The sequence below is a fragment of the Saccostrea echinata genome, unplaced genomic scaffold, assembly GCF_033153115.1.
Source record: "Saccostrea echinata isolate AGI-Se365-2 ecotype Australia unplaced genomic scaffold, CSIRO_AGI_Sech_v1 ptg000001l, whole genome shotgun sequence".
NCBI classification, from domain to species: Eukaryota; Metazoa; Mollusca; class Bivalvia; order Ostreida; family Ostreidae; genus Saccostrea; species Saccostrea echinata.
In genome coordinates this window covers 44,541,076-44,568,826 of record NW_026889750.1, presented here as the reverse complement: position 1 = coordinate 44,568,826, position 27,751 = coordinate 44,541,076, and the positions used below count along the sequence as shown (strand labels likewise).

Here is a 27,751-nt window from a genome sequence, read left to right as displayed (position 1 = left end):
GGAATTCACTTTACATCTTAGTGTTTCCAAGAAAAAAGAACTAAAGATCATCAAAGATGGAGTGTAACAGTGAGTACAGCTAAATTTCCATTCTTTGCGTGAAGTCTCTTATCTTGGAAAGATAAAGGATATATAAAGCTAAGAATTCACGCTTTTGGAACCGGAAGTAATTTGGAAGATGATTCGGTATGTAACGTTGGTGTTTTGTGTACCTCTCTGCCTTTCTTTGGATCTCTCTGAAGTTTTCCACAGAAATATAAAGGACGTTGAACATGAAGGTTTATATCCTTTTATTGATATCACTTTTCATGATACATATTTTGTTCTCTTTTATTTTCAAGGATATTAAGTTAGTTCAGGGTTAGAGTTAAGTGATAACAATTGTTAAGAATTCGGTGCCTGTTTTGTTCGTAAATGTTCTTAACTATACCTACTTATTGACTATATGTTAACTATGGATTTTTGATTCGAGTTTTACTTTATATTGAATTATCTTTCTTTTTCGAACTGAATAACATTCTGATGAAAATTCAACGAACAAGCATTTTAATAGTCTTAATTATGTATGAATCTGGTAGTTCAAAATTAGTTTCAATAAATAATTGGGTTTTTGAATATTTTACAGAATTCTCCAAAGTAATATGTACATCGTCATCCTCTTCCAAAAAATATGACATGCCCCTACATTTGAAGTGCAGTTTGACTTATCGTGGGGCGGAAATAAAACTGAGTCTTAATCGAAATCACCCAGATAGATATCACCTGCCTGTGTACTCAATGACAGACGGTAGCATTGTAGAGGAAATCACAGATGACCTTCAGACCAAGGTCAGTGAGCACTATCTTTAGTAATAATTCTAAATCAGCCATACACTTCTGATAACCTATTTCCAAAAGCTACACATACAACTCACGGGAGGTTACTATACAGGTTTATATATAGGCAATGACAAAAATTTTACACGAAGGGACATTAAAAAAAAAGAAAGAAAAAAGAAAAAAACATTTCTATTTTGTGGAATGGAATTGTTTACATGATTCAGGAATTATTGGTTATAAAACGTGACTGATGTTTTAAAATTAAAAAAAAAACCTAGAGATTCAATGAATGTTATGAAAATCTTCTTTTTTTTTTTGTAGTCCACATCTGTTGCCTTCTATCAGAACCATGACAATACAGCGACATTTAAAGTCGAAAGGATCATTAGCCAATCTTCCTCTTATTTCACGCTGGTGAGATTGTTTTTACTCTTGAATTTCTGTGATGTTTCATTTCATTTACTGATAAGTCAAATGCTGACTGACTTTTTTCATACTAATTGTTAGGCCATTATTTACACACTGAATTGTCGACAGATTTTTCCGTTATTTCCCGATCATGACAAGGCACCTGATCCCACCTCTGTTGTCTTAGAGGTCCATGTTTGCTCTGCTCCTATTTTGTAATGTTAAATGGACTTTTGAGCTCGAATACTGTTCGTTATCTCCACATATTTCATTTGAAATAAGAATGAAAAAGGAGAAGAATTGATAAAAAAAAAAAAACCCGGCCGCGAACAGGACATAAAACACGGACCCTCGGAAAATTCTAGAGGTGGAATTAGGTGTCTAGGAGGAGTAAGAATCCCCTGTCGACCGGTAACACCCGTCGTGAGCCCTATGTATTGGTCAGGTAGACGGAATATTCCGTAATCAGATTTTAAAGCAAAGTCCTAACAATTGTTATAAATATGTCAGTCAAAATACTGACTCAATGCTAGGGTATATTTGCTAACAAGCTAAGGTCATAAAGACCATAGAATTTACGAAATGCTGACTTAAAACGAGTTTTTTTGAAATCCCTGTGACATCAACTAATCTGTCGATAGCCTGCCTCGGTTTAAGAATTGATCGTTCTCAGAGCCTGCTCTTCAATACTAGTAAGTTGGGAGACAAACATCATGATTATGCAGGTGATAACGGTATACTGCTACATAAATAAGGAAAGCTGACGATTGAAAAATGAAGTCATCTCGTTCGTCATACAATTTAGTTGTTAGTTGGCATTTATCATTTATAATCAGTTAAACATCCAAATATAAAACAGATATGGCAGACTGAAATATCTTGAATTTCAAATTCACTGGGATATACCGGTATCGAGTCGGCATTAGCTGCAGAACAGTAGCTCTCTGGTAGAGAAAATTCAGACAAACAAACTAGAGAGCTACAGCTCCAAGCATTGTAAAAACCTTCGATTTACGCCGCCGCTTATTTGTCGCTCGCTTTGGGTATTATTTCTTGTATTAAAGGCGTTCCCCCGCCAAAAGCATGGTATCCGTCAATTAACCATATATTTTACTCATAATCTGACTCTATTTACAGTTCAACAGTTCTAAACAGTCTTTTATGGCCTTGGAATGTCAGTTTAAAAGTTTGCATTCCGACGTCCATGTTGGGGTCATGTTAAAAACACACTCGAGTTTATACCTATTTTTTTTCTTTATGATTGCATTCTTTTAAAGACAATATACATGTTATGTGACACCCCCCCCCCCCAAATTTTTACTTAGAATTCCTCGGCATGTGTATGTTCTTTGATAGACGTATTCTACGCGTATTTAAAGCGTCGGCGTAAAGGTTTTTACAATGCTTGGCTCTGTAGCTCTTTGGTTTGTCTGTCCGAATTTTCGCAACCAGAGAGGTACAGTTCTGCAGCTTAGTCGACATATGAATGGAATTAACTATTTTTAATAAAGAAGCACGATTAGTGCCCATCGAAGTTCCAACATTTGTTCCGAAACTTCATAAAAATCCTTACAAACAAAGATACTTAGCGGGTTACAGTAGTAAATGTTCTACCAAGCCTCTTTCTTTACGCCTTACTAATATATTAAAAGTAGTGAAGGAGAAACTTCAGGAGTACTGTGCAACAATATATTCGAGAAATGGTGTAAATCAGATGTGGGTACTTAAAAATACCAGGGAACTTTTGGAAAATTTGAAATCACAAAATTTTACCAAAATCAATAGCTTAAAAACTTACTATTTTTCAACTTTATATACAACCATTCCCCACGATAAATTAAAGTCCAGGCTCTTTGACATCATTGACAGCTGCTTTTTTAATAAAAATGGAACTCGTAAATATACTTACCTTGTCATTGGTCATTTGCAAAATTAATTTATTAAAAACATTCTGATTGTACACACAAGTACTCTGAAGTTAATATTAAAAAGATGCTTGAGTTTCTGATTGACAATATCTATGTGGTTTTTGGAAACCAGGTCTTTCAACAATGTATTGGAATTCCCATGGGTACCAATTGAGCCCCGATATTAGCAGACCTATTTTTGTATTCATATGAAGCAGAATGTGTTCAAAATCTTAAATGTGAAAATAAGAAAACACTTGCTGTGGCCTTCAACTCGACATTTAGATATATCGACGACGTATTGTCAATTAACAATCATGGTTATTTCCATTCTTATGTCGATACGATATATCCCGCTGAGCTTGAAATAAAAGATACCACAGAGTCTGACATATCTGTTTTATATCTGGATATTTTACTAGAAAAAGACATTAATGGTAATCTCACAACAAAGCTTTATGATAAACGTGATGACTTTAACTTTTCAATCGTCAACTTCCCTTACTTATACAGCAATATATCTTTTTCACCTGCATACGGAGTTTATATCTCTCAGTTGATTCGATACGCAAGAGCATGATCTACGTATGACCAATTTCTAAAACGAGGTAAATTATTGACAAACAAGTTGTTGAAACAAGAATATCAGCAGTCTCGTTTAAAGTCATCATTTCGTAAGTTCTATGGTCGATACATTAACCTTGTCAGCAAATACAATCTATCATTAAGTCAAAAGCTGACTGACGTTTTTCATACTAATTGTTAGGCCATTATTTACACAGTGAATTGTCGACGGATTTTTCCCTTATTTCCCGATCATGACAAGAAGCACACGGGGGATGTGACCAGTCGGCAGTGGATGCTCACTCCTCCATGGCACCTGATCCCACCTCTGATGTTTTAGAGGCCCTTGTTTGCTCTGCTTCAAAATTTGCTTTAACTTCTTCAAATAGTCTATTCAAAAATATCAAGGGAACCAAATAAATTTAGTGCGAATGTAATGAAGACTTTATTTTTTGTTGACGTAAGGTAAAAGTTAATCAAAAGAGACATCATGTATATCTGGTCTATAGTATGATCGATGTCCATAACTACTTTACTTTTACGAATTTTGTTAAAAAGTCCCATCACATTCACACTGGCACATTGTGAGCTTGAAAAATTCCCTACATTATTTATGTGGTTGTTGCAACCATTCGGAAATTCTTCTTGTTGTCTACGGAATGGAGTACATAAAGTGGGACTGTTAGTTGTATGATATATTCTTTCTAAAATTCTGATCTTCACTGTAAGGAAAGAGTGGTCAGGCGAATTGAAATGTTTATAAAGATGTTAATGGCCCCAAAACAATTGTTCGACTGTAAAACTGTGGATAGTGCCTACACATGGATGTGTATTTCAACGACAATCTCTTACAGACAGGTTACATGTTTAGAGAAATGAGTCACGTAATAATTCACCCTGTCCCTGGACAAACTGAGCATAGAATTGCATTGTCACGCCATGACGAAGCGAAGTTTGACGTTGGGGGTAAAGCACCTTTTATTTTCTATAAAAAATTATGTTATAAAATTTGACCATATATTATCACAAGTATAAGATTTTTAAGCAATGTGGATAGACAGAGACAGTTTAGACTAGTTTAGCAAAGATTCTACATTAATGCTTTCGATTCCATTATCTAATAATGTAAAGAAATTATTTTTCCCCATTGATATGTATTTTTGGTACAAATGACCATAACACGCATCAAAGAAAAAATCTTCAAATAGACTACATTTCTTCAAAAAGAGCACTTGAAGAAACCTCAACCCGGAACAGGTGAGAGAGCAGCACCACATGACACGACCACCGCACGACTCGGTAAGAGGGCAACATCACATGACACCACCAACCCACAGCTCAATATGGCAGAGATTCTTGTCTTTGTGGATTACAAGTTTTACAGCAAGTAAAGCACCGCCATTGATTCCCATTAAAATTTTCTCAGTGTGACGCTACCGGCATTTTAAAAAAATGTTGATTGCTCAATATTTATTGATGGAAATGCAAGCATATAATGTCTTGAAAATGTTAACTCTATATTTTACTGTAAACCTAGAAACTTTAAAGGATTTGTTTTACCAAACCTTCCACAGGGGATCATCTTTACAATAATAAGAAAAATAGATTGATCATATCTAAAAAATTGTGTAGTTTAATGATTGAAGAACATTTAGAAAAGGAATGTATGTCATACTAAATAGAAAGTGAATTGATTAGGCAATGCAGGAAAAGTACAACAAATGAAAGCTCTTAACATTAACAAGAGTAAGAATTTTCGAAATATCTGAGTAGAAATGTGAAGAAAGGACAAAAAATAACATAGACAAGGTGAGTAGAGATAACCCCAGCAAAAACCACGATAAAAGGGAGGATATTTCAATATTAGTTATCAAATGCAATTGTATAATATATGAATTGAAATTGAATTAACATTTTTTAGTTTTTACATTCCTCTTCAGTTTGGTTGTTAACGAGACTGCTTTCACGCACGCAACTTCCTCTGGTGTGGCCACTTTCCTGAGCGAGTACATCGCACTCATTTTTGACAGTGTATGCTGAGTTTTTTTCCTCTTTTTTTTCTTTACATAGTTTCATTTTTATTGCAACATTTTATATGATTCAAGAATGCGCATATTCTATGAATAAAGTTTTCTGCATCCATTGTAGACTAACATTCCGTACAGAAATCTCGTTAAAAGTGGACTGAACTTTCTCCTAAAGCCTGTGGGAGTAATAGTAGCCAAGGTAACCAACTCTTGTCACAAATACCCCCTAAAGCAAAAACAACAACAACAACAACAACAACAAAACAGCAACAAAAAAAAAAAACAAACAAACAAACAAACAAAAAACAAACAAACAAAAAATTAAAACAAAAACCAATTCGTAAATAATATTTTCCAGATGATAAAGATTAACTTTATAATTTAGTATAAAAACTACATCATTTTCATTATAGAAGAAAAAAGCCGAGAGAGTGTAAACGTTGCAATTTTTTATACTTTGATTTGAACATATTTTATTGTAATTTCTAATAACAAAGGGACTGGGCACAATTTCTCAAATACTTATTACGCCCTCTCCCTAATACTTATACTTGCAGACAAAATTGGCATCGCCATGGACAGAAAAGAATTTGATGACATCAACACCTTTTCCTAATATGGTCAATGCATCACTTGCTTTAGACAGTTTCCATGACTACATTGTCAAACACAATGCTCTCCCTCCTCACGACCACGCCATGCTTTTGACGGGGTAACTTTTCCCCGATATAATGTCTTAACCAAAAAAAGAAATCAGGTTAAAAGGTCACAAAGCTCACCAGGTATCACATTATTTATGTGGCTAAATGAAAAAAAAATATCAATATATTCCTATACATGCATGTCAAGAAAAAGATTTATTTTTAAAGAATCCTCCATATAGACAACAATTTTTAACTTTGACCTTTTATTGTGAAACTATTACAGTATCGGGGTCATGTTTGAATATCCTTCAATCTCCACCACAAAAACATATGTTTATAAATTAGAAATTCTAGTCCCGCTATTTTTTTTTAGACCCTGGAGTTCTTCAATTACGCAATACAATCTACGGACGTTTTTCTCATATCTAGTATATATTTTATAGCTATCAATCATAAAAAAGTTTGAATCCTGGACACCGTATTATCTTAGTTGTTTGATTAAGTGCATTTTTTCTTAATATATTTTTTTTTCTTGCGTATCGTTTCTGTGTCCTTCAGGTGAGGACTTATTGTCTTGAAAATTTGTCGATCCGTGTTGTTGGCCAGTTTCAGTAGATATATAATGCTCCTTGATGACGTTTTGTTTCTTGTATGTGTTACGTAAACTTCCACGAAATCAATATTGGAGAGATAACAAATCCACAGAAAAAAATGGCAAAAAAGTGTACGATAATTGCTAACTTCTAAAAGCTCCATCTAATTTTTGTATAAAATAAGCAAGGTTGACTGGTTTATAATTCCCCTTTCTATTCTTATTTTTATTTTTAGTAAAGGTACTTACACAGTGTACTTTTCACAGTATATTAATTTTCGTTACAAGTTGTACTTCATTTAAATCAAGGTAAACCTTAATCTGAAAAAGCCCATTCATTACAATACAATATTTTTTCCTTAGATATGAAATGAAGGACAGCACCATTGAGAAGAATAATTACACAGATATATTAGGTAAGTTATCCAACACACTAAATAAAAATAATATCATAGATACATGTATATTAGGAAAGTTATCCAATATCACTTACGAAAAATAATTACACAGATATATTAGGTGAGTTATCCAATATAATAAAGAAAAATAATTACACAGATATATTAGGTTAGTCATCAAATACACTTAAGAAAAATAATTACACAGATATATTAGGTGAGTTATCCAAAATAATGAAGAAAAATAATTACACAGATATATTAGGTGAGTTATCAAATACACTTAAGAAAAATAATTACACAGATATATTAGGTGAGTTATCAAATACACCTTAAAAAAAAATAAATACATGGATATATTAGGTGAGTTATCAAATATACTAAAGAAAATAATTAAACAGACATATTAAGTATGTTATCCAATAAACTAAAAGAAAAATAATAAAATAAAAAAGAGGAATTTGGTGAGAGAAAATTTAATTACAATCACTTGTGATAAAAATCGACATTTCGTGTGGTTTGTATATTGGAGTTTTTCAGCTTTTCTGATCTGGCAAAACTGAACTCTCATATGTGTATAAAACTTAATTTTTCTTTTTCTCAATCCAGACTACTACTTATTGAGTAAATATATACCGACTGACTAAAACAAAAGTTGTAAAAAAAATTTGACATGATATTTTTACATTCTTTGAATATCTTCTCCTTTACTTGTTATGAAAACTCTTTGCCGCTATCAATGCATTAACAAAAAAACTAGTTAAAACCGATATTTAAAGCCATCTGTTTGAAAGATTTTTCAAGAAATGGGCCCTTCCATTGATGTAAGGTATGGACTATAATACAATATTTCACCAACTGTAAACAAGTATTTTTTACAGATATAAATATATACAATAAAATGTCTTTGTTTGTTAATGCATGGATAATGGTTGCAATCATTGCAGAAAAAATTACATATCCTGCCTATGCGGGTTATGTATTTTTCTGTAATGTCGCAATTGTTATCCCTGCATTAACAAACACAGAAAACAATTTATTATTTAAATCAACAAGTAAAATTCCATCTCTATAAAGGAGAAATAATAGAAAAGTAATATGACAAACTAACAAGAGGCCCAAGGGCCTTAATCGTCACCTGAGTATAATGCAACACTGTAAAGGATCCACAGAAGTATAAAATAAAACAAAACAAGCAAATTCAAAGAACTGTGCCCCCGCATCGGTGTTTTAGTGGATTGGTACGATTATTTTATAACATATTTTAACCTCTTGTTTTTGTGTCCTTCAAACTTATAGGTTCTTACTAAAGTAAAATAAGAAAGACTGTAGATTAACAAAAAGGTCAAGGTCACGAGGTCAAAGACCAGAGTATAATCGGAAAGGTTTTGAAACAGATAATGCACATGACATATAAATGCCTTATCTTCAGGAACTTCTTGAGACAGGTGATGCACTTGTCACATATGAACGCCCTATCTTCTGTCATCCAAAAGTTATTACCAATGTGAAAAATTTTAAAAAACACGTCAAACTGTAAGGTCAAGATCACTGGATCAAACTTCATGGTACATGAATAGGTGGACAGACTGGCAGACAATCTTATTAAAATCAGATCTTTGTTACGCTCCGAAATTCTGATGGTCGCTGTACAAAGATCTGAAGACATCCCAGATCTTTGAACAGCGACCATCAGAATTTCGGAGCGTAACAAAGATCTGATTTTAATCAGATTGGACTGACAAACGAATTAGTTTTAATGTCCCCCCGCTTTCGTGAAAGCGGGGAACAATAAACTGATAGCTATGTTGCCCAAATCAAGAGAAATGGGATGATCAAGGATCAAGAAAATAATTATTCTAGTACTCCGTAACAAATCTTTACTTGCCTTTACTTGCTGCCGTTTTTCACTATCTCCATGCAGACTAAACAAAACTTGTTTGAGCACTATTAGTAAACCCAACTCTTTCCCTCTTACACTGGCCTCTCTAGGTCTTTGATTGATTGATTGTATGTTGTTTTACGTCCCGTTCGAGAATTTTTTCACTCATATAGAGACGTCACCATTTACCAATGAAGGGCTTCAAATTTAGACCTTTACTCAGTACTCATGGCCATTGAGCATTGAGGGTTCTTTATCATGCCAACGCCTACCGTGAAACGGGGCCTCGGTTTTTAAGGTCTCATCCGAAAGACCCGCAACTTTCACTTCAAAGTGCCCAGCGCTTGGCGAAGGAACAGTTGCTACCTATTTTTTATCGACTTAAGTCAGTCGCGGCCGTGATTCGAACACACGACCTTCCGATCACGGAGCGAGCGAGCGCTCTACTGACTGAGCACCTCACCCCAAAACACAGGAATGCCTGACTTTGGGGAACAAATTTCACAATTTTGGTAGAGGCACCCTTTCTCATCATAACCATGCACCACGCTTATCTGCTAAATATACAGGGGTAAAGAAAAATTTAAAGAATTTACGCATTTTTACTATATGATCATTAGAGCCCGTCCTAACTCCAGAACCCCTGACCCTGAGGCCGTGAATTTCACAATTTGAGTAGAGGGCTCATTGCTTATTACAATCATGCCAACACTGACTGCTTGATGCCCAGGAGTAAAGAAGAAGGTATTTAAAGAAAGCACTAATTTTGATGGTTTTAGCCTCATCCCTCAGGGACCGTGAAATTAATAAATTTTGTACCCCTTTACCCAAATGCCAAAATTGATTGAAATTGGTTAAGTGATTCGAGAGAAAAAGCTGAAAATGTACAAAAGTTTACGAACGACGGACGACGCACATCGCACGACGACTTACAAAAACAGATAGCACTTGAGTGACTCAGGTGATCTAAAAATCCATAATAATGAAGTCTTTACAAAAGTTAGCCAAAGAGAAGGTCAGTTTTACGAGTTCAATATGGCATCCTGTTCAAATTCATATTGTTAATAGTAAATAAGTTTGACATGATATTAATACGTAAGATTCATTTCCAATATGAGAAAAATGACAAACTAAAAACCAACAATAATGAAGTGTTTGCAAAAGCTAGCCAGATAAAAAGTCAATTTCATGAGTTGTTTGAATAAATTTCTATTTTGATTATTATTGACAAGTTCACAATACCTTTGATTGTTTTTGAAATTTGTTTTTCAGGTATGGCATCTCTATCAGCGATGTGTGGATCATACTCTCAATCTGTCGTGTCATCCCAAGTAGATTTTTCACCAGCCTTTACCATTGCGCATGAAGTTGGGCACAGGTGATGGAGATTCCGAGCAAAAACTTAATTTTTTTTTAAATCATGACATTTTCAAAGACAACATATGAGTTTTACTGGTTTTTATTTTCTTTAGTCTAGGGTCAAAACATGACGGACAGAATAATACATGCCCTAACGATGGTCACGTGATGAACTCCACTCAAGCCAGAAACACATCGCTTGTTTGGGAATTTTCGTCGTGTTCCATAACCTACTTTAAGACTTACCTCAATGAACTAGACAGGTATTCCAAAACTAACAGAATTAGACAGATAGTCCAACATAAAGATCATTAAAGTATCCATTGAGTAGATTGAGTATGGTTTGATTATTTTTCCTTCCTGTAAAATTAATCTGCTATGTAGAACGTTATATTGACCTGCACGTGACCTTATACTATACGTGGATGCTTTTTTCTGCATGAAGTAGCATGCAAGTAGTAAATGAATAGCTTACTACATTTAGATTTATTTACATCTTCAATGAAGCTACAAAGCATGCGACACATACGTGCCTTGGAACATCCTAGTTTTGTAATATAGCGCAACTCAGGTTATATGAAATCGATTTACAGAACGAATTTCTACATGTTTGTCGCCCTTTTTAATCATTCTATTTTGCTTTGCAGATGGATGTAGAGATTGACAATACAGTTAAAGTTTATGATGAGATGTGTCTTTTATTAATTTTAAATCTGCAGTTGAAAATGATAACATGACAAATGTAAACATTTTCAACTTCAGATTGAAAATTAATAAAGGACACGTGTATCAAACGTAAAGGGTAAAATGGGCCATAATTCACAAGGAACAATTAATATTCAAAAATATACTCAAATACAAAACAAACCAGCTTATAAAATATCAATAGACCCAATATGATGACCAACAAATCACCTCTTTCTTTTCAATTTAAAGGCAACTTATCTAGATGTTCTCCTAGTTGATTGTATTTTATTATATCATTGTATTGGACTGTTTACGGGGGTCCTTATTTTCGAGGGAGGGGGGGGGTCCAAAGTAATTCTTTTGGTTACTTTACTATATAGATTTATAACTCTGAGAATTCCAGGAAAGTCGAATTTTTACAATTGTATCCAAAACGGTGAGAGTTGCAAGTCTTCTCTAAAATTATATCATCCTCAATTTAAATTGAGTTTTCTTTCAGAACTCACAATTGTCTGGTAACTCAGGAAAACCATGCTACTAACCACAAACTGACCATACATGAACATGAGTGGTTTGGTCAGATTTATTCCGCAGATCAGCAATGCCAACTCTTCCTAGGTTCAGATTCATTTATGGAAAGGGTAAAACGTGAAATTCTTTTTAATGCCCCCGTAATCGAAGATTCGGGGGCATATAGTTTTTGCCATGTCCGTCTGTCTGTGTGCTTGTCCACAAAAACTTCAACCTTGCTCTTAACTTTTGATTGGTTAGAGCTATGGCTTTCATATTTCACTTGCGTATTCCTTGTGATAAGACCCTTCTATGGGTATCATCAAATTTGACATTTTGACCTCGACCTTGTAGTTTGACCCACATTTGCTAAATTTTATTGGACTTTAACCTTGGCAAAAACTTTTGTACATTTGGTGCTAGGGCTTTCGAACTTCACATGTGCATTCCTTGTGACAAAACCTTCCTTTGGATACCAATGACTTTGACTGTTTAACCTTGACCTTGGAGTTTGACCTACTTTGGAAAAAACTTTAACCTTGGCCGTAACTTTTGAACAGATGGTGCTAGGGCATTTATATTTCACACGTATATTCCTTGTGACAAGAGCTTCCTATGGATACCAATAACTTTGATCCTTGACCTTGGAGTTTGACCTACTTTTGAAAAACTTTAATCTTGGCCATAACATTTGAACAATTGGTGCTAGGGCTTTCATACTTCACATGTATATTCCTTGTGACAAGACATTCTCATGGATACCAACAACTTTGCCCTTGCTTTATTACTTTTTTATAATAATACTCTCAATTTTGTCCCATTGACCTTGACCTTTGAGTTTCACCTCCTTTTGAAAAACTTTAACCTTGGCCATAACACTTGAACATTTGGTTCTAGGGCTTTCATATTTCTCGTAAATGTGTATCACTTGTGACAAGACCTTCTGTTGGACACCATTTGTCCTTGACCTTGATGTTTTACTTACTTTTGAAAAATTTTAACCTTCGCCATAACTTCTCAACAGTTGTTGTTAAGGCTTTCACATTTCACAGGTATATTCATCGAGAGAAGACCTTTCTTTGGGTTTCAACATTTTTGATCTTTTGACCCGGAGTTTGACTTGCATTTGAGAAACTTTAACCTTCGCTATAAGCTGCCATATGGGGGCATCAGTGTTTCGCAAACACATCTTGTATATGTTAGCATTTAGAGAAGCTGCTAGTTCGATTACATGTAACAACATGGTACAAGATGTACAAATTGATGCTAAAATTTTCTTGCATTTGCTTCTTCGAATAGTTATTAGCATCTCAAATGTCGCTTGGAAAACATTTCGCAGATAAATTCTGTAGGCGATCAGGTTTTCCCTGTTTAATTGCAAAAGTTATGATTTTTATAACTGCTAGTTATATTTTAAAAGTAATGGAGAATGTGATTTAGCCTTTTTTTTTTTTTGAAAGGATATCTAAATTGCCAACACTTAGTTACCGCAATAGCATTTACTTCATTGGGAAAAAAAGTTAAATGTAAACAATTTAGAGTCCTAAAAATTAAGCTCATTCAATAACAGTGAGCACTAAAAGTATAGGTATTAATATTATTGAATATACAATTGACAAACTTATCCAATTGCAGTCAGCTGCAGATATGTTTGTTTAAAGAATAGTAGAATTTCATTGAAAATCGACTTTAATTAGGCGTTGATACGGTTAAGCTCGTATCAAACTGATTGATGTCCGCTTTATTTTGCAACAGAACCTATATTTCAGCGTTGGAAAAAAACGGGAAAAAGTCTCCAAAACAAATCAATGCATAAAGTGTATCTATCCATGAACAGGCTAAGCTTACATTTCTATTTATCAACAATGTCCGAAAGTACAATCTATCAGTTAAAATCTTAGAAACATATTTAAAAATCTATAAATAGAATTATTATTATTATTTTTTTTTAATTATTATTATAATTTGCTTATGATAAAACTATGTTGTATTTCAGGACGAATATAACTACACTGGGGCCTACCAGACAGCGTTCTGTCTACAGATGGTGTGTTTTGATCCTTGGGATGACGATTTCAACAGATATGCTGTACCGGGAGATGGGACAACTTGTGGCCATCAAAAGGTGATGGAAAACTGAAGGGCCACATATAAATCCTATGAATATGATTGCTCGTCATTTCAAGTAAATATTTAATGCATAAAAGTTTAGTTATTGTGTTCCAAGTCTTCGTTTGATTGTAAGCCATCTTAATTCCAAAGAACAAAGGTATGATTCATCTAAGAAAAAGTCTTATTTTTTGAAATATGAGGATGCATTTCCATCGGAGCTTGTGATTTATCATGTGCTGAATGTATATATTTGCATTCTAAACACTTATAGAAATATTTCTCATACCAACAAGAACTCAATCATCATGCATTAATAATAAAAGAAAGAAACGCGAGTAATACAGCGTGCATGGGCACATCTAAAGGATTTACTATCTTATCATTATTAAATGTAAAAATGAAAAAAAAAAAAACTATCAAAAATCGGTTCTTCGCTATTTTTTTGAAAACTTATTAAAATGTTTCATTTTTACGTCAAACCATTTTTGTTCTTGTAGAAAAGATTTTTATATTTATGTAGAAAAGATTTTTTGTATTAATATGTTTTAAAGAATAAAGGTTGTTTTGTCGAAATATTACATATTTTGCATATTTACGCTGTGATTTCGTCTTTGATGAACATTGTTAGATCTGGAGAGTACAAATGTCAAACTATGAAGAGCTTTGAAGCTTTCGCTGATTATCATACCTGCTTTCTTTAATATATTTCAGTGGTGCATGGCAGGGAAATGTGTTCATCAACCAACTTTGACTCACAGCACTGGTATTCTCTCTCTCTCTCTCGTAACCAAAATTTATATCGATTATTATTGAAACATTTATTATAGCAGTCACATGAGTTATTTTTTCATCACAAGTGTTACAATTATTTGCTTTTTTATGCATTAAATTGTTACTAACAGATACAGACATGACCTGTAGATTTGTGTTATAAAGTCAATTGATTTTTTTTTTAAAGAATATTTTTTCTCAAATTTTAAGGCATATCTGAAGAAAACCAGACAAAAATATATTTATAAATATATTTTGATTTTATAACAAAAACTAACATACATGTATTCATAAGGTGCATATTTGTATTATAATTGGTGTATTGAAATCTAAATAATATATATATATATATATATATATATATATATATATATATATATATATATATATATATATATATATATATATATATATATATATATATATATATAGATACCTGTCCTCAAGGAGATATTCCTGGTCGTTGGCTTAGAGTGGATTACCTCGAGGAAGATAAGATACTGCATACATTCAACTTCACCTCTTCTTGCAAGGCATATGTACAAAACAGACCAGAAGAGTGCTACATTCCGAAGTTGAAATATTCGTGTTGTCAGAGCTGCAGCAACATGCCTTTATATTCGAATGGTAAGTCTTAAGAGTACTGGGTATTTCTAAAATAACATCAAATTATACATGTTATACAGTATACCATATAAACCATGCTTAATGGAATCCAATAGAAATATTAAATACACACAATCTGAGAAAGAGAGAGAGAGAGAGAGAGAGAGAGAGAGAGAGAGAGAGAGAGCAAAATACGACAGTAAATTTTGGTTCAAATTTTGAAAGTTTAATTATAAATAATAAAATTATAATTATAATATAATTAAGAAGGTATTGTGTTCCACTGGGTGATTTTCCCCATGTTCGATTGATTCTAAATATCTAATTTTCTAAAGTGAATAACCATATTGTAACAAGAGAATTTTTATTGGAAGACTATGTAATAGACAATAGTGACAATACAGTATATCTTTAGTACTGTTGGTATTTTAAGGCGTCCTCCCCGCTTCTGTGTATACTTCTGTTCTCCCAGAAGACTCGCAGTGTAAGCAGACATTTGGCAGCAACTCCTACTTCTGTGGAGTAAGTTTTGTCATTCATGAGGATATTTCATTTCCATAGGATGTACATGAATAATAATTATACCTGTAGAATTGTATACATTTAAGGAAAAAATTAAATATTTAGATATTTTAAAGAGAAATTTTAAGAAATTAATATGAAAAATTTTATTGTTAGAAGATAAATACGTTGTCCTAGAAATTTATTCTAAGGCTGTGTTGGAGAATATTGTAAATTCACTCCCTTTTTACGACAGAGAAAGGTTTACGCTGACAACGAAACATATGATTTCTGTAGTGCACTAAGATGCTACCTTCCTCAAGACGATCTTTGTCATTCTATAGTGGCACAGGACGGTACAAGGTGCTCCTTCAATAAAGTAAGTCACAGAAAATTAGTACGTCATATGGGGTACCTGAATATGGTACAAAGTACTTCTTTGATAAGGAAATCACAGGAGGTAAGCACTGCATCACATCGAGGATCAGAACGATATACTTTACAACAAGAATTATATTATCATTACCTATTGTAGCACAAGCTTTGATGAATTTATTTTTTCTTTATCTTTTTTTTTGCTACTTGTTCGTCCTTTTCCTCATCTCTCAATGACATCTAACCGTGATATTTTCCGAAAATTGTACTAATTAACTAAATCAGCCATTTGGATTGCATATTTTAGGATTTATTATGTATATGCTTTCTGTGTATAAATAAAACTTGAATACATTGATAAGTATGCGTATTATCATATGATTCTCTAAAATTATAGTGGTGTGTTGCCGGTGCCTGTGTGGACGACCCTAGAGCATTGCTTCCACTAGGTATTTGGGGGGGGGGGGGTTAAAATGATTTAAATTCGGTTGAATAGTACTTAAAAGTAAGATTTTTGAACTATTAAATGCTATGGATGTTTACATTTCTTCCAATAGATTACAGTATGATACCAAGTCCCCAGGAGCAATGCCAAGTCTCATATGGTTCTGATGCCAAATTCTGCGCGGTACGTAAACATTTAACAGAACTATCCCTTTCCGGACCATATAAGAATACACTTGAAAAAATGATGCTATACAACAATCAATAAAAAAGCAAAGCAAGAAAAGTCGCACAACTTTGTGTATCAATATCCCTTTCTCTTGGTCATAATCTTTACTGTGTCATTCTTTGACACCTCTGAGCCTTTTTGAATTTCAACAATTATTGGTGCTTGGCATCTGTGGGCAAAAACAAGCAATTAATTCCAAAATATCATTGCTGATATCAAACGCAAAAATGTCTGAGTTTTTTTAAATCCTAGACTCAGTTCTAGCTGCCATATTGTTACGATGTACTTCGTATAATTTTTATAAAATTAATACCCCTTGGGTAGGAGGTTCAGGTCCTAGAGTCAAGTAATTGATTAGATGATTTGATTTGTTGGTATTTCAAAATAGTTGACATACCCTTGGATGTCTGTCGACCACTGATATATAAATCCTTATGAATAATAGAACCCTTATACCAATTTACGAACCGGTTCCTTGTGATTATTTCAGGTTACAAGGCATAGTTAATCTAATTATAAAACTAATATTTATTAATTAAATCTTAAAACATTACGTTGAAGAAATTGTATATAAATCCACTAACAATATTCAACATAATGCTGAGAGTTTAATGCAATTACTTGACAAAACAGATCATTGATCCAACTATGATTTGTTAATAACATCGAAAAAGAAGTAGTTGGAGAGAAATGTGAATCTCAATCTTTCTCTCTCTCTCTCTCTCTCTCGGACCGAGATACTAAAGTTGCTTAATGTCTCGTTTCCATCCTGATTGCAAGTGCATATTTGGGTAAATATGGTTTCTTTTGCAGAGAACAGATACATATGAAAATAGTTATCATGACATATGCCAGAAGCTGTATTGCATCCTACCAGAACAAAAACTTTGCAATCCCATTTTTGCCCTTGATGGAACTCCTTGTGGTCGCAAAATGGTAGGCACGTAATTGAACTTACTGAGTATTCTGCATAATGAAAAAGAATTGCTTTAAAATAATATTTTTTAATTTCTTGCCTCTCACTTGATCAAATTGTTAACAAACTTTTGAAAACTAACAAATAAGATAATTCAGTTAAAAATTGTCAATTATCCTGTTCGCTCAAAGTGTACTCATTGACAGATACGACCAGACAGTTGTGGTGGCATTTTTGTCGATATTCCTGGACCACATTGTAAACATTCATATTTATTTAGTTTTTATGTTTTTGTTTAGTTTTTAAGACATCTTTTTTATGTTTCTGATACTTTGATTTATGTTTCCTTGCTTGATCTTTTTTTTTCAAGATTCAATATAAATATTCAAAAAGGTTGACCTCAAGTCAATTCAAGTTGTATGCAAATTTATACATTTGTATTTTTCACTTTTTGGTTTTAGTTTTTTTCACTGAAACACCTATAAGTCTATCCATGCCCATACTTTTACCTTGGGTCAAGTTTCATATTATACATACACAATGCAAACTTTATGGTTAAAAATATTTTATATTCTTTTTACGCATCGTTTTTATAATCGGATGGATGTTTTTTTTTTTAAAAAAAAAAGAAATGCCGTTCAGGTCCAGATCAACTATCTGTCCGGTTAAACCTGGGTAAAAAGTACAATAAAAAGCAACGTTTGGAGAACGTTATGCAAGACCTACCCCAGCGAGCTCTGTAGACTTCCGACAATACTTTTTGTATCTATCATACCCATATTGTATGATATAGAATAATTTTGTTTAATGTAGATTTGCAGGGAGGGATCGTGTATTCATAGTGAGCATGGACTGGATCTTCCTGGTAAGAATTTAAGGGAATTTGTTATGTATTAATGTTTGTTTTTCCGTGAAGACCAGTTGTAATTAAAACTGGCATTGACAAACTTTCCCTTTACCGGATGCAATTTCAGAAATTTTTATTATTATCTTTAAAATAGACAACTGCCTATACGTAGACAAGAGTACTTGGTGCCCACAAAATATTGTTGGGCCCGATACGGCGTACAAATGTTCGTTCGGACACAACGCAGATATCTGTTGTTTTACCTGTCAAAAGTACGCCAACATGTCTATGCCAGGTGAGCATATGTAAAGAAGTGAAGTTTAATGCCCTTTTCACATGGAGAATGTAATTCGAATTAAACGTAAGTTACTGGAATTAAATTTGAACCGCGTTTACACGTGGGATTAAATGCGAATTAGTTTTACTGCGCATTAAATTACTTCGCATTAGCTCTGCGTGAACGCTAAGCGAAGCAAATTCGAATTAAAGTTTGACTCATGGGTAATGGCAAAATGAAGTCACATCCCACATGTCGGTAGTCAGATATAGGTACTGATGCTATTTTTAGTGAAAAACAAAGGAACATTATGTTAATCATTGAAATGTTTACAGACTCTATGACATTTTGTCAAATGGATCTGCTCTGCACAATGTGACGTGATTTGCAAATGACGACATAATAGCATTACTGAATAGCCTTACTGTGGAAATGAAATTCCAATTTGCATTAGTTTACTTCGCATTGACTGTCATGCGAACGCAATTTAATTCGCATTAGTTTAATTCGAATTATTTTACTGCGAATTAAACTCTTCGTGTGAACAGGGCATAAAATAATGCGAATTAAATTAATGCGAATTAAATTGCGTTCACACGACAGTCAATGCAAAGTAAACTAATGCGAATTAAAATTTTATTTCTATACAGTAAGGCTATGTGACGTCATTTGCGAATCACGTCACCGTATGTACATGCAGCAGGATATCACAGTGTCTGTACAGATGTTTAGTGAAAAACTTAATTTTCCTTTGTTTTTCACTCAAAAATAGCATCAGTAAAGATATCTGACCACCGACATGTGGCAGTTGGCTTAATTTTGCTGACTACATATGCGTTAGAATTTAATTCGAATTAGCTTCCCTTATCGTTCACACGGAGCTAATATGGAGTAATTTGATGTGCAAATTAATTCGATAGTAATAGTAAATTAATTCGAATTAAACTTATTCACATTAAATTCTCCGTGTGAACGTGGTTCAGATCTAACTCACAGTAATTTATATTTAACTCGAATTAAACTCTACATGTGAACAGAGTATTGGTTTTGAGTAAATATTTTTCACTCTGTGGAGCTATAACTATAATCTGTTTATATTCCTTCAGAATGCTTTATAAACTACCTATATGTATGGTATAACTTGTTTGACTATTTTCCTAAAAACTCAAATGTAAAAATCTGAAAGTTTTATGGTTTATTTGTTCTGCAGCCGATTGTCGCTATGGAGACGAACTTTCATACACGCGCTATGAATTGACCTGTAATCAACTGGTATTGCCATCCCCTCAACAGTGTTACGAGCCAACCATCAAAGAGAGATGTTGTCAATCATGTTACAACGCCGCCCACTCACTACCAGGTACTCATACCCTCTGAGAATGTCTGTGAGATTTTTTGCAATTTTATCTTTCAAGTCAAGATTTTTTTAGCATAAAATGGAATTGAAAAAATTGAGAACGAAACCATTTATGTAAATAAGTAATTTTGCAGTCATCTGGAATGATGTTACTCTAATTAACGATGCTGTCTTGTTGCGAAGATAATTTAAGATACTGGCAATACCTTTACGAATTGTAAAAAAGATGAAAATCTTTCTAATGATTAATCTGCTATTACCTTGCGAAAATATATGTTACTTATATTATTAAAACACCTCATCCAAATAGCATTCTTTAAAGATTTGATGCTGATTACATAAAGACAACAGGCCCCTATAGAACCTAAGGTCTAGCTTCAAGTACTAAAGTATTTCATTAAATGCGCACATTGATATTTGAATTTTCCAGGTAAAACAACTCCTTCAGCTTTAGATGACCAGTGCCGCCTTTTATTTGGTGCAACCTCCTATTTCTGTAAGGTATATCGATCGCCAACACTTTCTTTTAATTGCAGATTTATTGCTTAAAGACACGTTTCTAATTTTTCATTGGTTTCCATATTAACTATATTTCATATTTTAGACGTTTATCATTTCATTGACGATATCTAAAGTTTGCGATTGAGACGATGTTATGAGGTACATGTATAATTCGCAGCCCCGTATAACATCACCTCATAATAATAAACTTTTGTTTTGATCTCGTACTTAAGGCAACAACATAAACTTTGCATTCAAATTAAGTTCCTTCTGCAATAAAACAAGAATTCATGAAGATACAATTATTTTGTTGATCGAGCTTTCTCGCAAAAAGCAATGCATAATCTGTGATAAAGAATTCAAACCACAACTTGTTTAATAGACGTTGCTCCTTTCAAGCCAGTTAGGTTCAGAGTCTTTACTGAAGCTCTAAACACTGCTCACTGAAGAGTACTAAGTCCATGGTATTTTTATGCAGTTAAAAATGATCTGTCCTTACATGCAAGATAGAATAAACTGGAATCTACACTGAAAGACACAATTTGTACTAGATAAAAGTATTCTTTATATTGGACCAAGATAAAGTATTTGAATAAATTATCTGCATGTATTTTCCCAATGTAAGTAAAAAATAATTTCTGTTACTAAGACTACATTGTCTTTGAACATTATTCCTGGGGAAATATGGTAGGTACCTTAAGTTGAAAATGAACTAGATAAAAATCTGTACACCTTTATATGACATAATTTTTTCTAAGTCCAAAAAAGAAAATAGTTTACATTTGTGTTAGAGTTTCCTAAAGTTAATTATTCCCAATCCATGTTAACATTTTCCCAGCCGAAGACATTTTGGTGGTAAAGTGCTTACAAGAGTAAGCATTTAGTCCTCCACCAAAGTCATGAATCCAGGGTCATTTGTGACTTTCATATATTCATAAGCAATGAAGAAAAAAAGGATAAATCATTTCCTTAAAATGTTCAGATAGAACTACTCGATTTTTGTGTCGCCTGCAAAGCAGAGCAGCACTAAGGGATCACGTTACCAGGCGACTATCTGTCTGTCTGTCCGTCTGTCTCACCCTATATCTCAAGAACTGTAAGAGGTATGGATTTGATATTTTGCACATATATTACTTGGCAATATGGCTTTTGTAAATTACCATGGTTAGCGACCTCGACCTCGTGTCAATAAAATGACAAATGGTTATTTCTAATAATTTCAATTTAATCATTCATTTGAGGGTAATGGAACCATATTTTCTTTGATTGTCAGATTCTATCGCAGTCTTATACTATCCATGGATGCCATGTTTTTCTTTGCAGGCAAATGCATGAACTTTCAGTCTATCATGCTCATAGTAAATAAAAAGCTGACCACTCTTAGATTTATTTACACCTTTAATGAAGCTACAAAGCAGGCGACACATGCGTTCCTTGGAACATTCTAGTTATCAGTAGATATTGGATTAAAGCACGGAATATCTTCTGAAAAATGTAACTTTAAACAAATATCTTAAGAATTTTATTTATTGGATACATAACATTTTTTCCTTTGCAACTTACATAGCTTTAAGTCACATGAGGCTTGCTAACAAATCTTCATAAAGCGCTAGAACCAATGATTTGATTTGTAAGCACACTTTGTAATGTAGGACATTGTATATTGAAAAATATTATAATTCAAAAGTATTTGAAAGTATAAATCACGATGGTTTGTAAAGTTAATCAACTTCGTTGATAAAAACACTGTACATTTACATAATAAACCCCATACTTGTAAATATTTATAGACAGTGGACACGTATTCTACTTCATTTGAACCCCTGTGTGGAACTATGTATTGCGCTGATGCTAATGGTAAAACATGTCATGGAATCATTGCGGCAGACAGAACACCTTGTGGACCAAAGAAGGTCAGATCTATTGACTCAAGGGGTTTGATTACTCTCTATGATGCCAAGTGGGAGTAATTGATTTTTTTTTTTTGTGAGCTTGTAGATAAAGCATTAACATTCACATTGTTTCAGACTTAAGTATTGTTAAATTGCTATAAAGTGATTTTTGATCTTCCAATCTCCCTTCTAGATCTCTGGTTGAAGTGGGTGTTTAAAGCACACAATTTTTTCCATTTGTTTTTCTTCCTTTAGAAAAATAAAAGTTTCACCTCTTTCTAATTTCTGTCATTCCTCTGCATGCTGATGTATACTTTTTTCCACCTGTTCAAAATCAGTTGTAGAAAATTAAGCAGCTGAGGTTATTTTTCCATTTCAATTAATGGCTGTTATTATCCATGGATTTTTACATTAGTGGTGCCTGAATGGAACATGTGTACATGACGATAATGCTCCTAATATACCCAGTAAGTATCAAGATCGGAATAAAAGAGGTTTCTTTCACACAAATGGATAATTATGGAATATGAATAGAAAATACACAATTAAAAACCAATTGAACAATTAAAGAATATAAGAGAAAATTTTAAATAGAAACTCAAAATCTTATGTAACCAAACGTTGCTAGCAGGAATATGATCTAATTACTGAGAACTAAATTCAATAGTATATAAACCCCTGTATTGGTTTGTGATGTCTAGATTCTTGTGTGGCTGGTGACGTCCAGTCCTGGTGTTCCACGAAAAAGGCAAACGGCTCATACAAATACACGTATGTCTGTTACACAAGTCAAAAGGATGAATGCTGTGATATGTGTAACAAAGTCCACAATCCATCTGAGAAAGGTAATTTTACTATACATACTGCCTAATTTATATATGGATAAAGCTTCTCACAAAGTCAACAATATGCCCTATAGGCCGACTCTCCAATTTAAGGACTACTTAATATCATTTTTCTAAAATATGATTTAATGATTCAATTTCCCTGTAGCAAATTTATATCACTTTTACAGTTTACACTAATCATTTCAAGGACAAGATTCTATGCAAAACAAAATGAGAAAATCTTATCGAAGAGATTCGGTATCATGTTTACAACACAACCAAAAGTCTTATCCTACTTTCTACTGTCATAAACTCGAGAAGTCTTATAGAAATAAATATGATTATAGAAAAAGAACGTATACTGGATATACTCAGAGATTTTTTGTTATATTTTTAATATTTGTTTTGTAATATTTCCTATATCTTCTAAAAGGAATTACATCCCAGATTAACTAAGTATCTCTGCAAGACCGACTCAACGGTTTCTGTATCACACAACTGTCTGGAACCTCTTCAGTAAAGAATATTACAAAGACCATGATTCAATTTCTCTTTGTTCATGTTGTTATAGTGTAAAAAAAAAATTGAAAATAGTTTTCAATACCATTTCTGTTATTCACCTTAATGCTTTAGTTTAAACTTTGTTGTAATGACATCAACAATCATCTGAAAGGTACATTGTATAACACTAAGATAATACTCATTACAAAGCCGAACTTGTTTACAAATCTCCAACTTCTAAAAAAAAAAACCAGTCACGTGATTACATGTACTGACTTACAAGGAATATTGAGTTTTTATAATTTCTTGTTCTGTATTGAATATATGCGAAATCGTTTTCTGGTTATAGGTTGTGAATACGGGGATCACTCTAGTTCCTGTGAGAGATCGAAATGTTCAACGTACGACGACCATTCAAGAAACGTTCTTTGTTGTAGAACATGTTCTTAATAATTGTATTTTTTTAATACCTTAAACATCTTCAGTTATGCAGGTAGTATTTTTTTTTTTGTAATTCAAAATATATTTATTAATCGAAATGATTTGTGCTTACGAAGATCTGACTCAAGAATTATTTTTGGAAAGAACCACTTTAAGGGCAAGTCATTAGAATTTGCATATCACTCATTATTTTACTTCACAAACATGGAGGTAGCTGTGATCTTTACCTCGCTGAGTCTTTGACAAGATAGAGATAAATGAAAATTGAAATGTAAATATCAGTATTTTAAAATATTTTGGTTTATGGGCGAAATTACTCAGGAAAAAATGGAAATTCGTGATACAAACGCTTCGCCTCTTATAGAATTACCCACAATTTCTAAAAAGCCCCCCCCCAGCCCCCCCAAAGGAACAGTTATTTCTTCAGTTTCTCAGAGTTTGAAAAAGATATACATGACTGGTGGCCGAGTATAACATTTTAAACGAAAGAAATACCAAATAATTTGACTTCTCTTCGAGGGTACATAATACTTTCAGTTGATCTCAAATACTACCCTGCAGGAGACAGACATTTACAATTCTTTAAGCTTAATTATTTATGAAAAATTCATTGATTCTGGACTTGGGGTTAATATTAAAATGGGGTTTCATATTTAGATGTTTTACTGGAAAAAGACATTAATGGTAACCTAACAACAAAGCTTTACGATAAACGTGATGTCTTCAACATTTCAATCGTCAACTTCCCTTACTTATGTAGCAATATACCTATATCATCTGCATATGGGTTTATGTCTCTCAGTTGATTCGATACGCAAGAGCATGCTCTACGTATGAACAATTTCTATAACAAGGCAAGCTATTGACCAACAAGTTGATGAAACAAGGATATACAGTCTCGTTTGAAGTCAACATTTCGCAAGTTTTACGGTCGATACAATGACCTTGTCAGCACATACAACCTATCAGTAAGTCAAATGCTGTCTGACGTTTTTCATACTAATTGTTTGGCCATTATTTATACACTGAACTGTCTACGGATTTTTCCATTTTTTTCCCGATCATAACAAAGAGCAAACGTCGGGTGTGACCGGTCGGCAGGGGATGCTTACTCCTCCATGACACCTGAACCCACCTCCAAATTTTGAGGTCCGTGTTTGCTCTGCTCCAAATTTGTATCGTTTCTTGGACTTTCGAGATTGAATACTGTTCGTTATCTTCATATTTCGTAAAACATATATTTTTAAAAAATGATATTAAAGAAATGGTGTATCTTTTGGATATAAAACAAACTGATGGTCATCTGCCCATCAAAAGCGTACTGTAAAACATTTGCAAAGTTTGAATGACAAAGTCTTAGTTATCAAATTTCATGCATAATGCCAATACGCAGGTTTTTTTTCATCACAGAAGCAATCACAAGAATGCATTTATCGTCGAAGATCTAGAATCCAAACACAACATCTAGAGTCCAAACACAAGATCTAGATTTCTTTAAAAAAAAAGAAAAAAATAACTTGTCTTAAGTTTCGGGAAGAAGGAAACTCTTCTTTGGAATGAATTTTTACTATTTTAAAGCTTTTTTGGTCAATATGTCAATTTTTAAGTTATTATTCCTATGGAAAAAGTTCATTTTGAATTGCATGTTCTTGGAACTCTCCTTCCTATTTATAGAGTAGGATAATTCTTTTCCGATAAAATTACATAATGTAAAATTCATTATTTCTTCAACTTTGGAATAGTTATCAGATTGATTGTATTAAATAACGTCTGTAAGCATTAAAAATATTTAAAACAAGCATTTTATATGCTGTAACAATGACATAGTCACATCGAATGTTTTAAATGACAAACATTCTCTGTGAATCAAAATTATTGCAAATAAATGCAATAACTTGCATTATACACGTATATTGTGATTATAAAGTTTATAAGAATATTGTCATTTTCAACAATCAACTCGTTATATGCGGTATTTCTATCTGTTTCATTATTATTGATATCAAATACTATCAACAACTCATCAATATCCCATTAGAAACTACATTGTCAAAATTGAAACTTTATAAAACTGCATCGATTAGATTAAAAAAATAACGGAATTGATTTCATACTGAAAACTCGGTGAAAATATTGACTTTGTGGATGTGTCCCTTTTGGAATATTTTGTTTGTCACAAACAGAGAATATTTCTAATATCTAATTAATTAATGATATTTTTTTTTATTTTGTTTGAATTGTGCATTCTATTCCGATGTTCATTGATTTCTCTGCATAATTTACATTCTCAAACTTCCATAGATACTGTCGTCAGTTCAATTTTAATATTTTTTAACCTGCAATTTTGTTTTATAACATCAATTTGTTGAAATAATTAAGTCTACAAAACACGTTTATTTTTCACAAATCCCGTAAGAAATGTTTCACTTTTTTCACAGATTGATTGAATGATTTATTGACTGGAGTTAACTTTTGTCATGGATAAATGTCAATACAATTGAGAGTGGTACTTCTTGCAGACGCCTGGTGGCATAAGTTAAACTATTTACATTTTCTTTTCAGTTATCAAATTAAGTTAGAGTTCATTAGGCACTGTACTATTTTGTTCGTAAGAAGACGATAGTACATGAATTTTCATCAAAAGTATGTTAAATGGAAGCAAAGGTTGACTCAAAGGTTTCAAATGCTAGACGAATACTTTTGAAAAAAAATTAAGTTTTTATACATCACTAAACACCATTATACAACGTACATGAACTTAAGATAAGTTTAATGATAAATTGGGAAATTACAATTTACGAATTATCTCACCATATTTCTTTATTAAGTCTTAAGATTCTAATGTGTCTCTAGATATAAGAAAAGCTGTGGCTTTATCTTTGTACTACTTTTTTAGGATAAAATACATGTGCGATTATTGCAAACTTTCGTATTTAACATCGATGATGTTTGTGAGAGGGACATATCATCTCATGCCCTCGGCTTTCTACTGTCTCTTTTTTGTGGTAAATAGTATTTTTTTATGTTTGATAAGAGACTAATCTATAATACATTTAAACATATGTGCATCTATTTCTATTTTAAGGACATAGACAACGTAATTTTGCTCTGTATTTTCTTATTCTCTCTATGATTGAAGAGATCTAATGATTGGAGGACCTTTGTATACTTTTATAGTGCCTTAAGATTCTATACACCTTTACTAAAACATATTTTGAGGAAATTCCAGTTTATATGTTTCATATATTTTTCTTTGAATAACACAAGAATTTTCATCATTTGATATATATCTATTGAAAACCCCTCGTAATATATGCTTATTTTAAAGCTAGATATGGCGTATCTTAGCTTGTAAAA

The 27,751-nt window shown here is 32.9% G+C and overlaps 1 protein-coding gene across 1 annotated transcript; it reads left to right on the top strand.

Annotated features, from left to right (window-relative positions):
- The first annotated feature begins 56 nt into the window (after positions 1-56).
- LOC133197755 (uncharacterized) lies at positions 57-24,478 on the top strand. Its single transcript, XM_061333956.1, has 28 exons — positions 57-69; positions 626-828; positions 1,141-1,233; positions 4,553-4,664; positions 4,926-5,085; positions 5,639-5,729; positions 5,847-5,924; positions 6,283-6,437; positions 7,325-7,377; positions 10,514-10,619; positions 10,714-10,863; positions 11,787-11,928; positions 13,794-13,922; positions 14,621-14,672; positions 15,113-15,307; positions 15,720-15,808; positions 16,044-16,166; positions 16,560-16,611; positions 16,720-16,790; positions 17,649-17,771; positions 18,565-18,616; positions 18,753-18,893; positions 20,086-20,235; positions 20,663-20,733; positions 22,524-22,646; positions 23,041-23,092; positions 23,327-23,470; positions 24,303-24,478. Exons 1-28 carry the CDS (start codon positions 57-59, stop codon positions 24,401-24,403), a joined length of 3,024 nt encoding a protein of 1,007 aa, XP_061189940.1. The 3' UTR covers positions 24,404-24,478.
- Positions 24,479-27,751: the final 3,273 nt, after the last annotated feature.

Excerpts from the sequence above, each read along its gene's own strand:
- LOC133197755 (XM_061333956.1), top strand. Across the intron at positions 4,665-4,925 it reads AGCGAAGTTTGACGTTGGGG|AGCACTTGAAGAAACCTCAA; the intron begins GTAAAGCACCTT and ends TTCTTCAAAAAG. Across the intron at positions 10,620-10,713 it reads GCGCATGAAGTTGGGCACAG|TCTAGGGTCAAAACATGACG; the intron begins GTGATGGAGATT and ends TATTTTCTTTAG.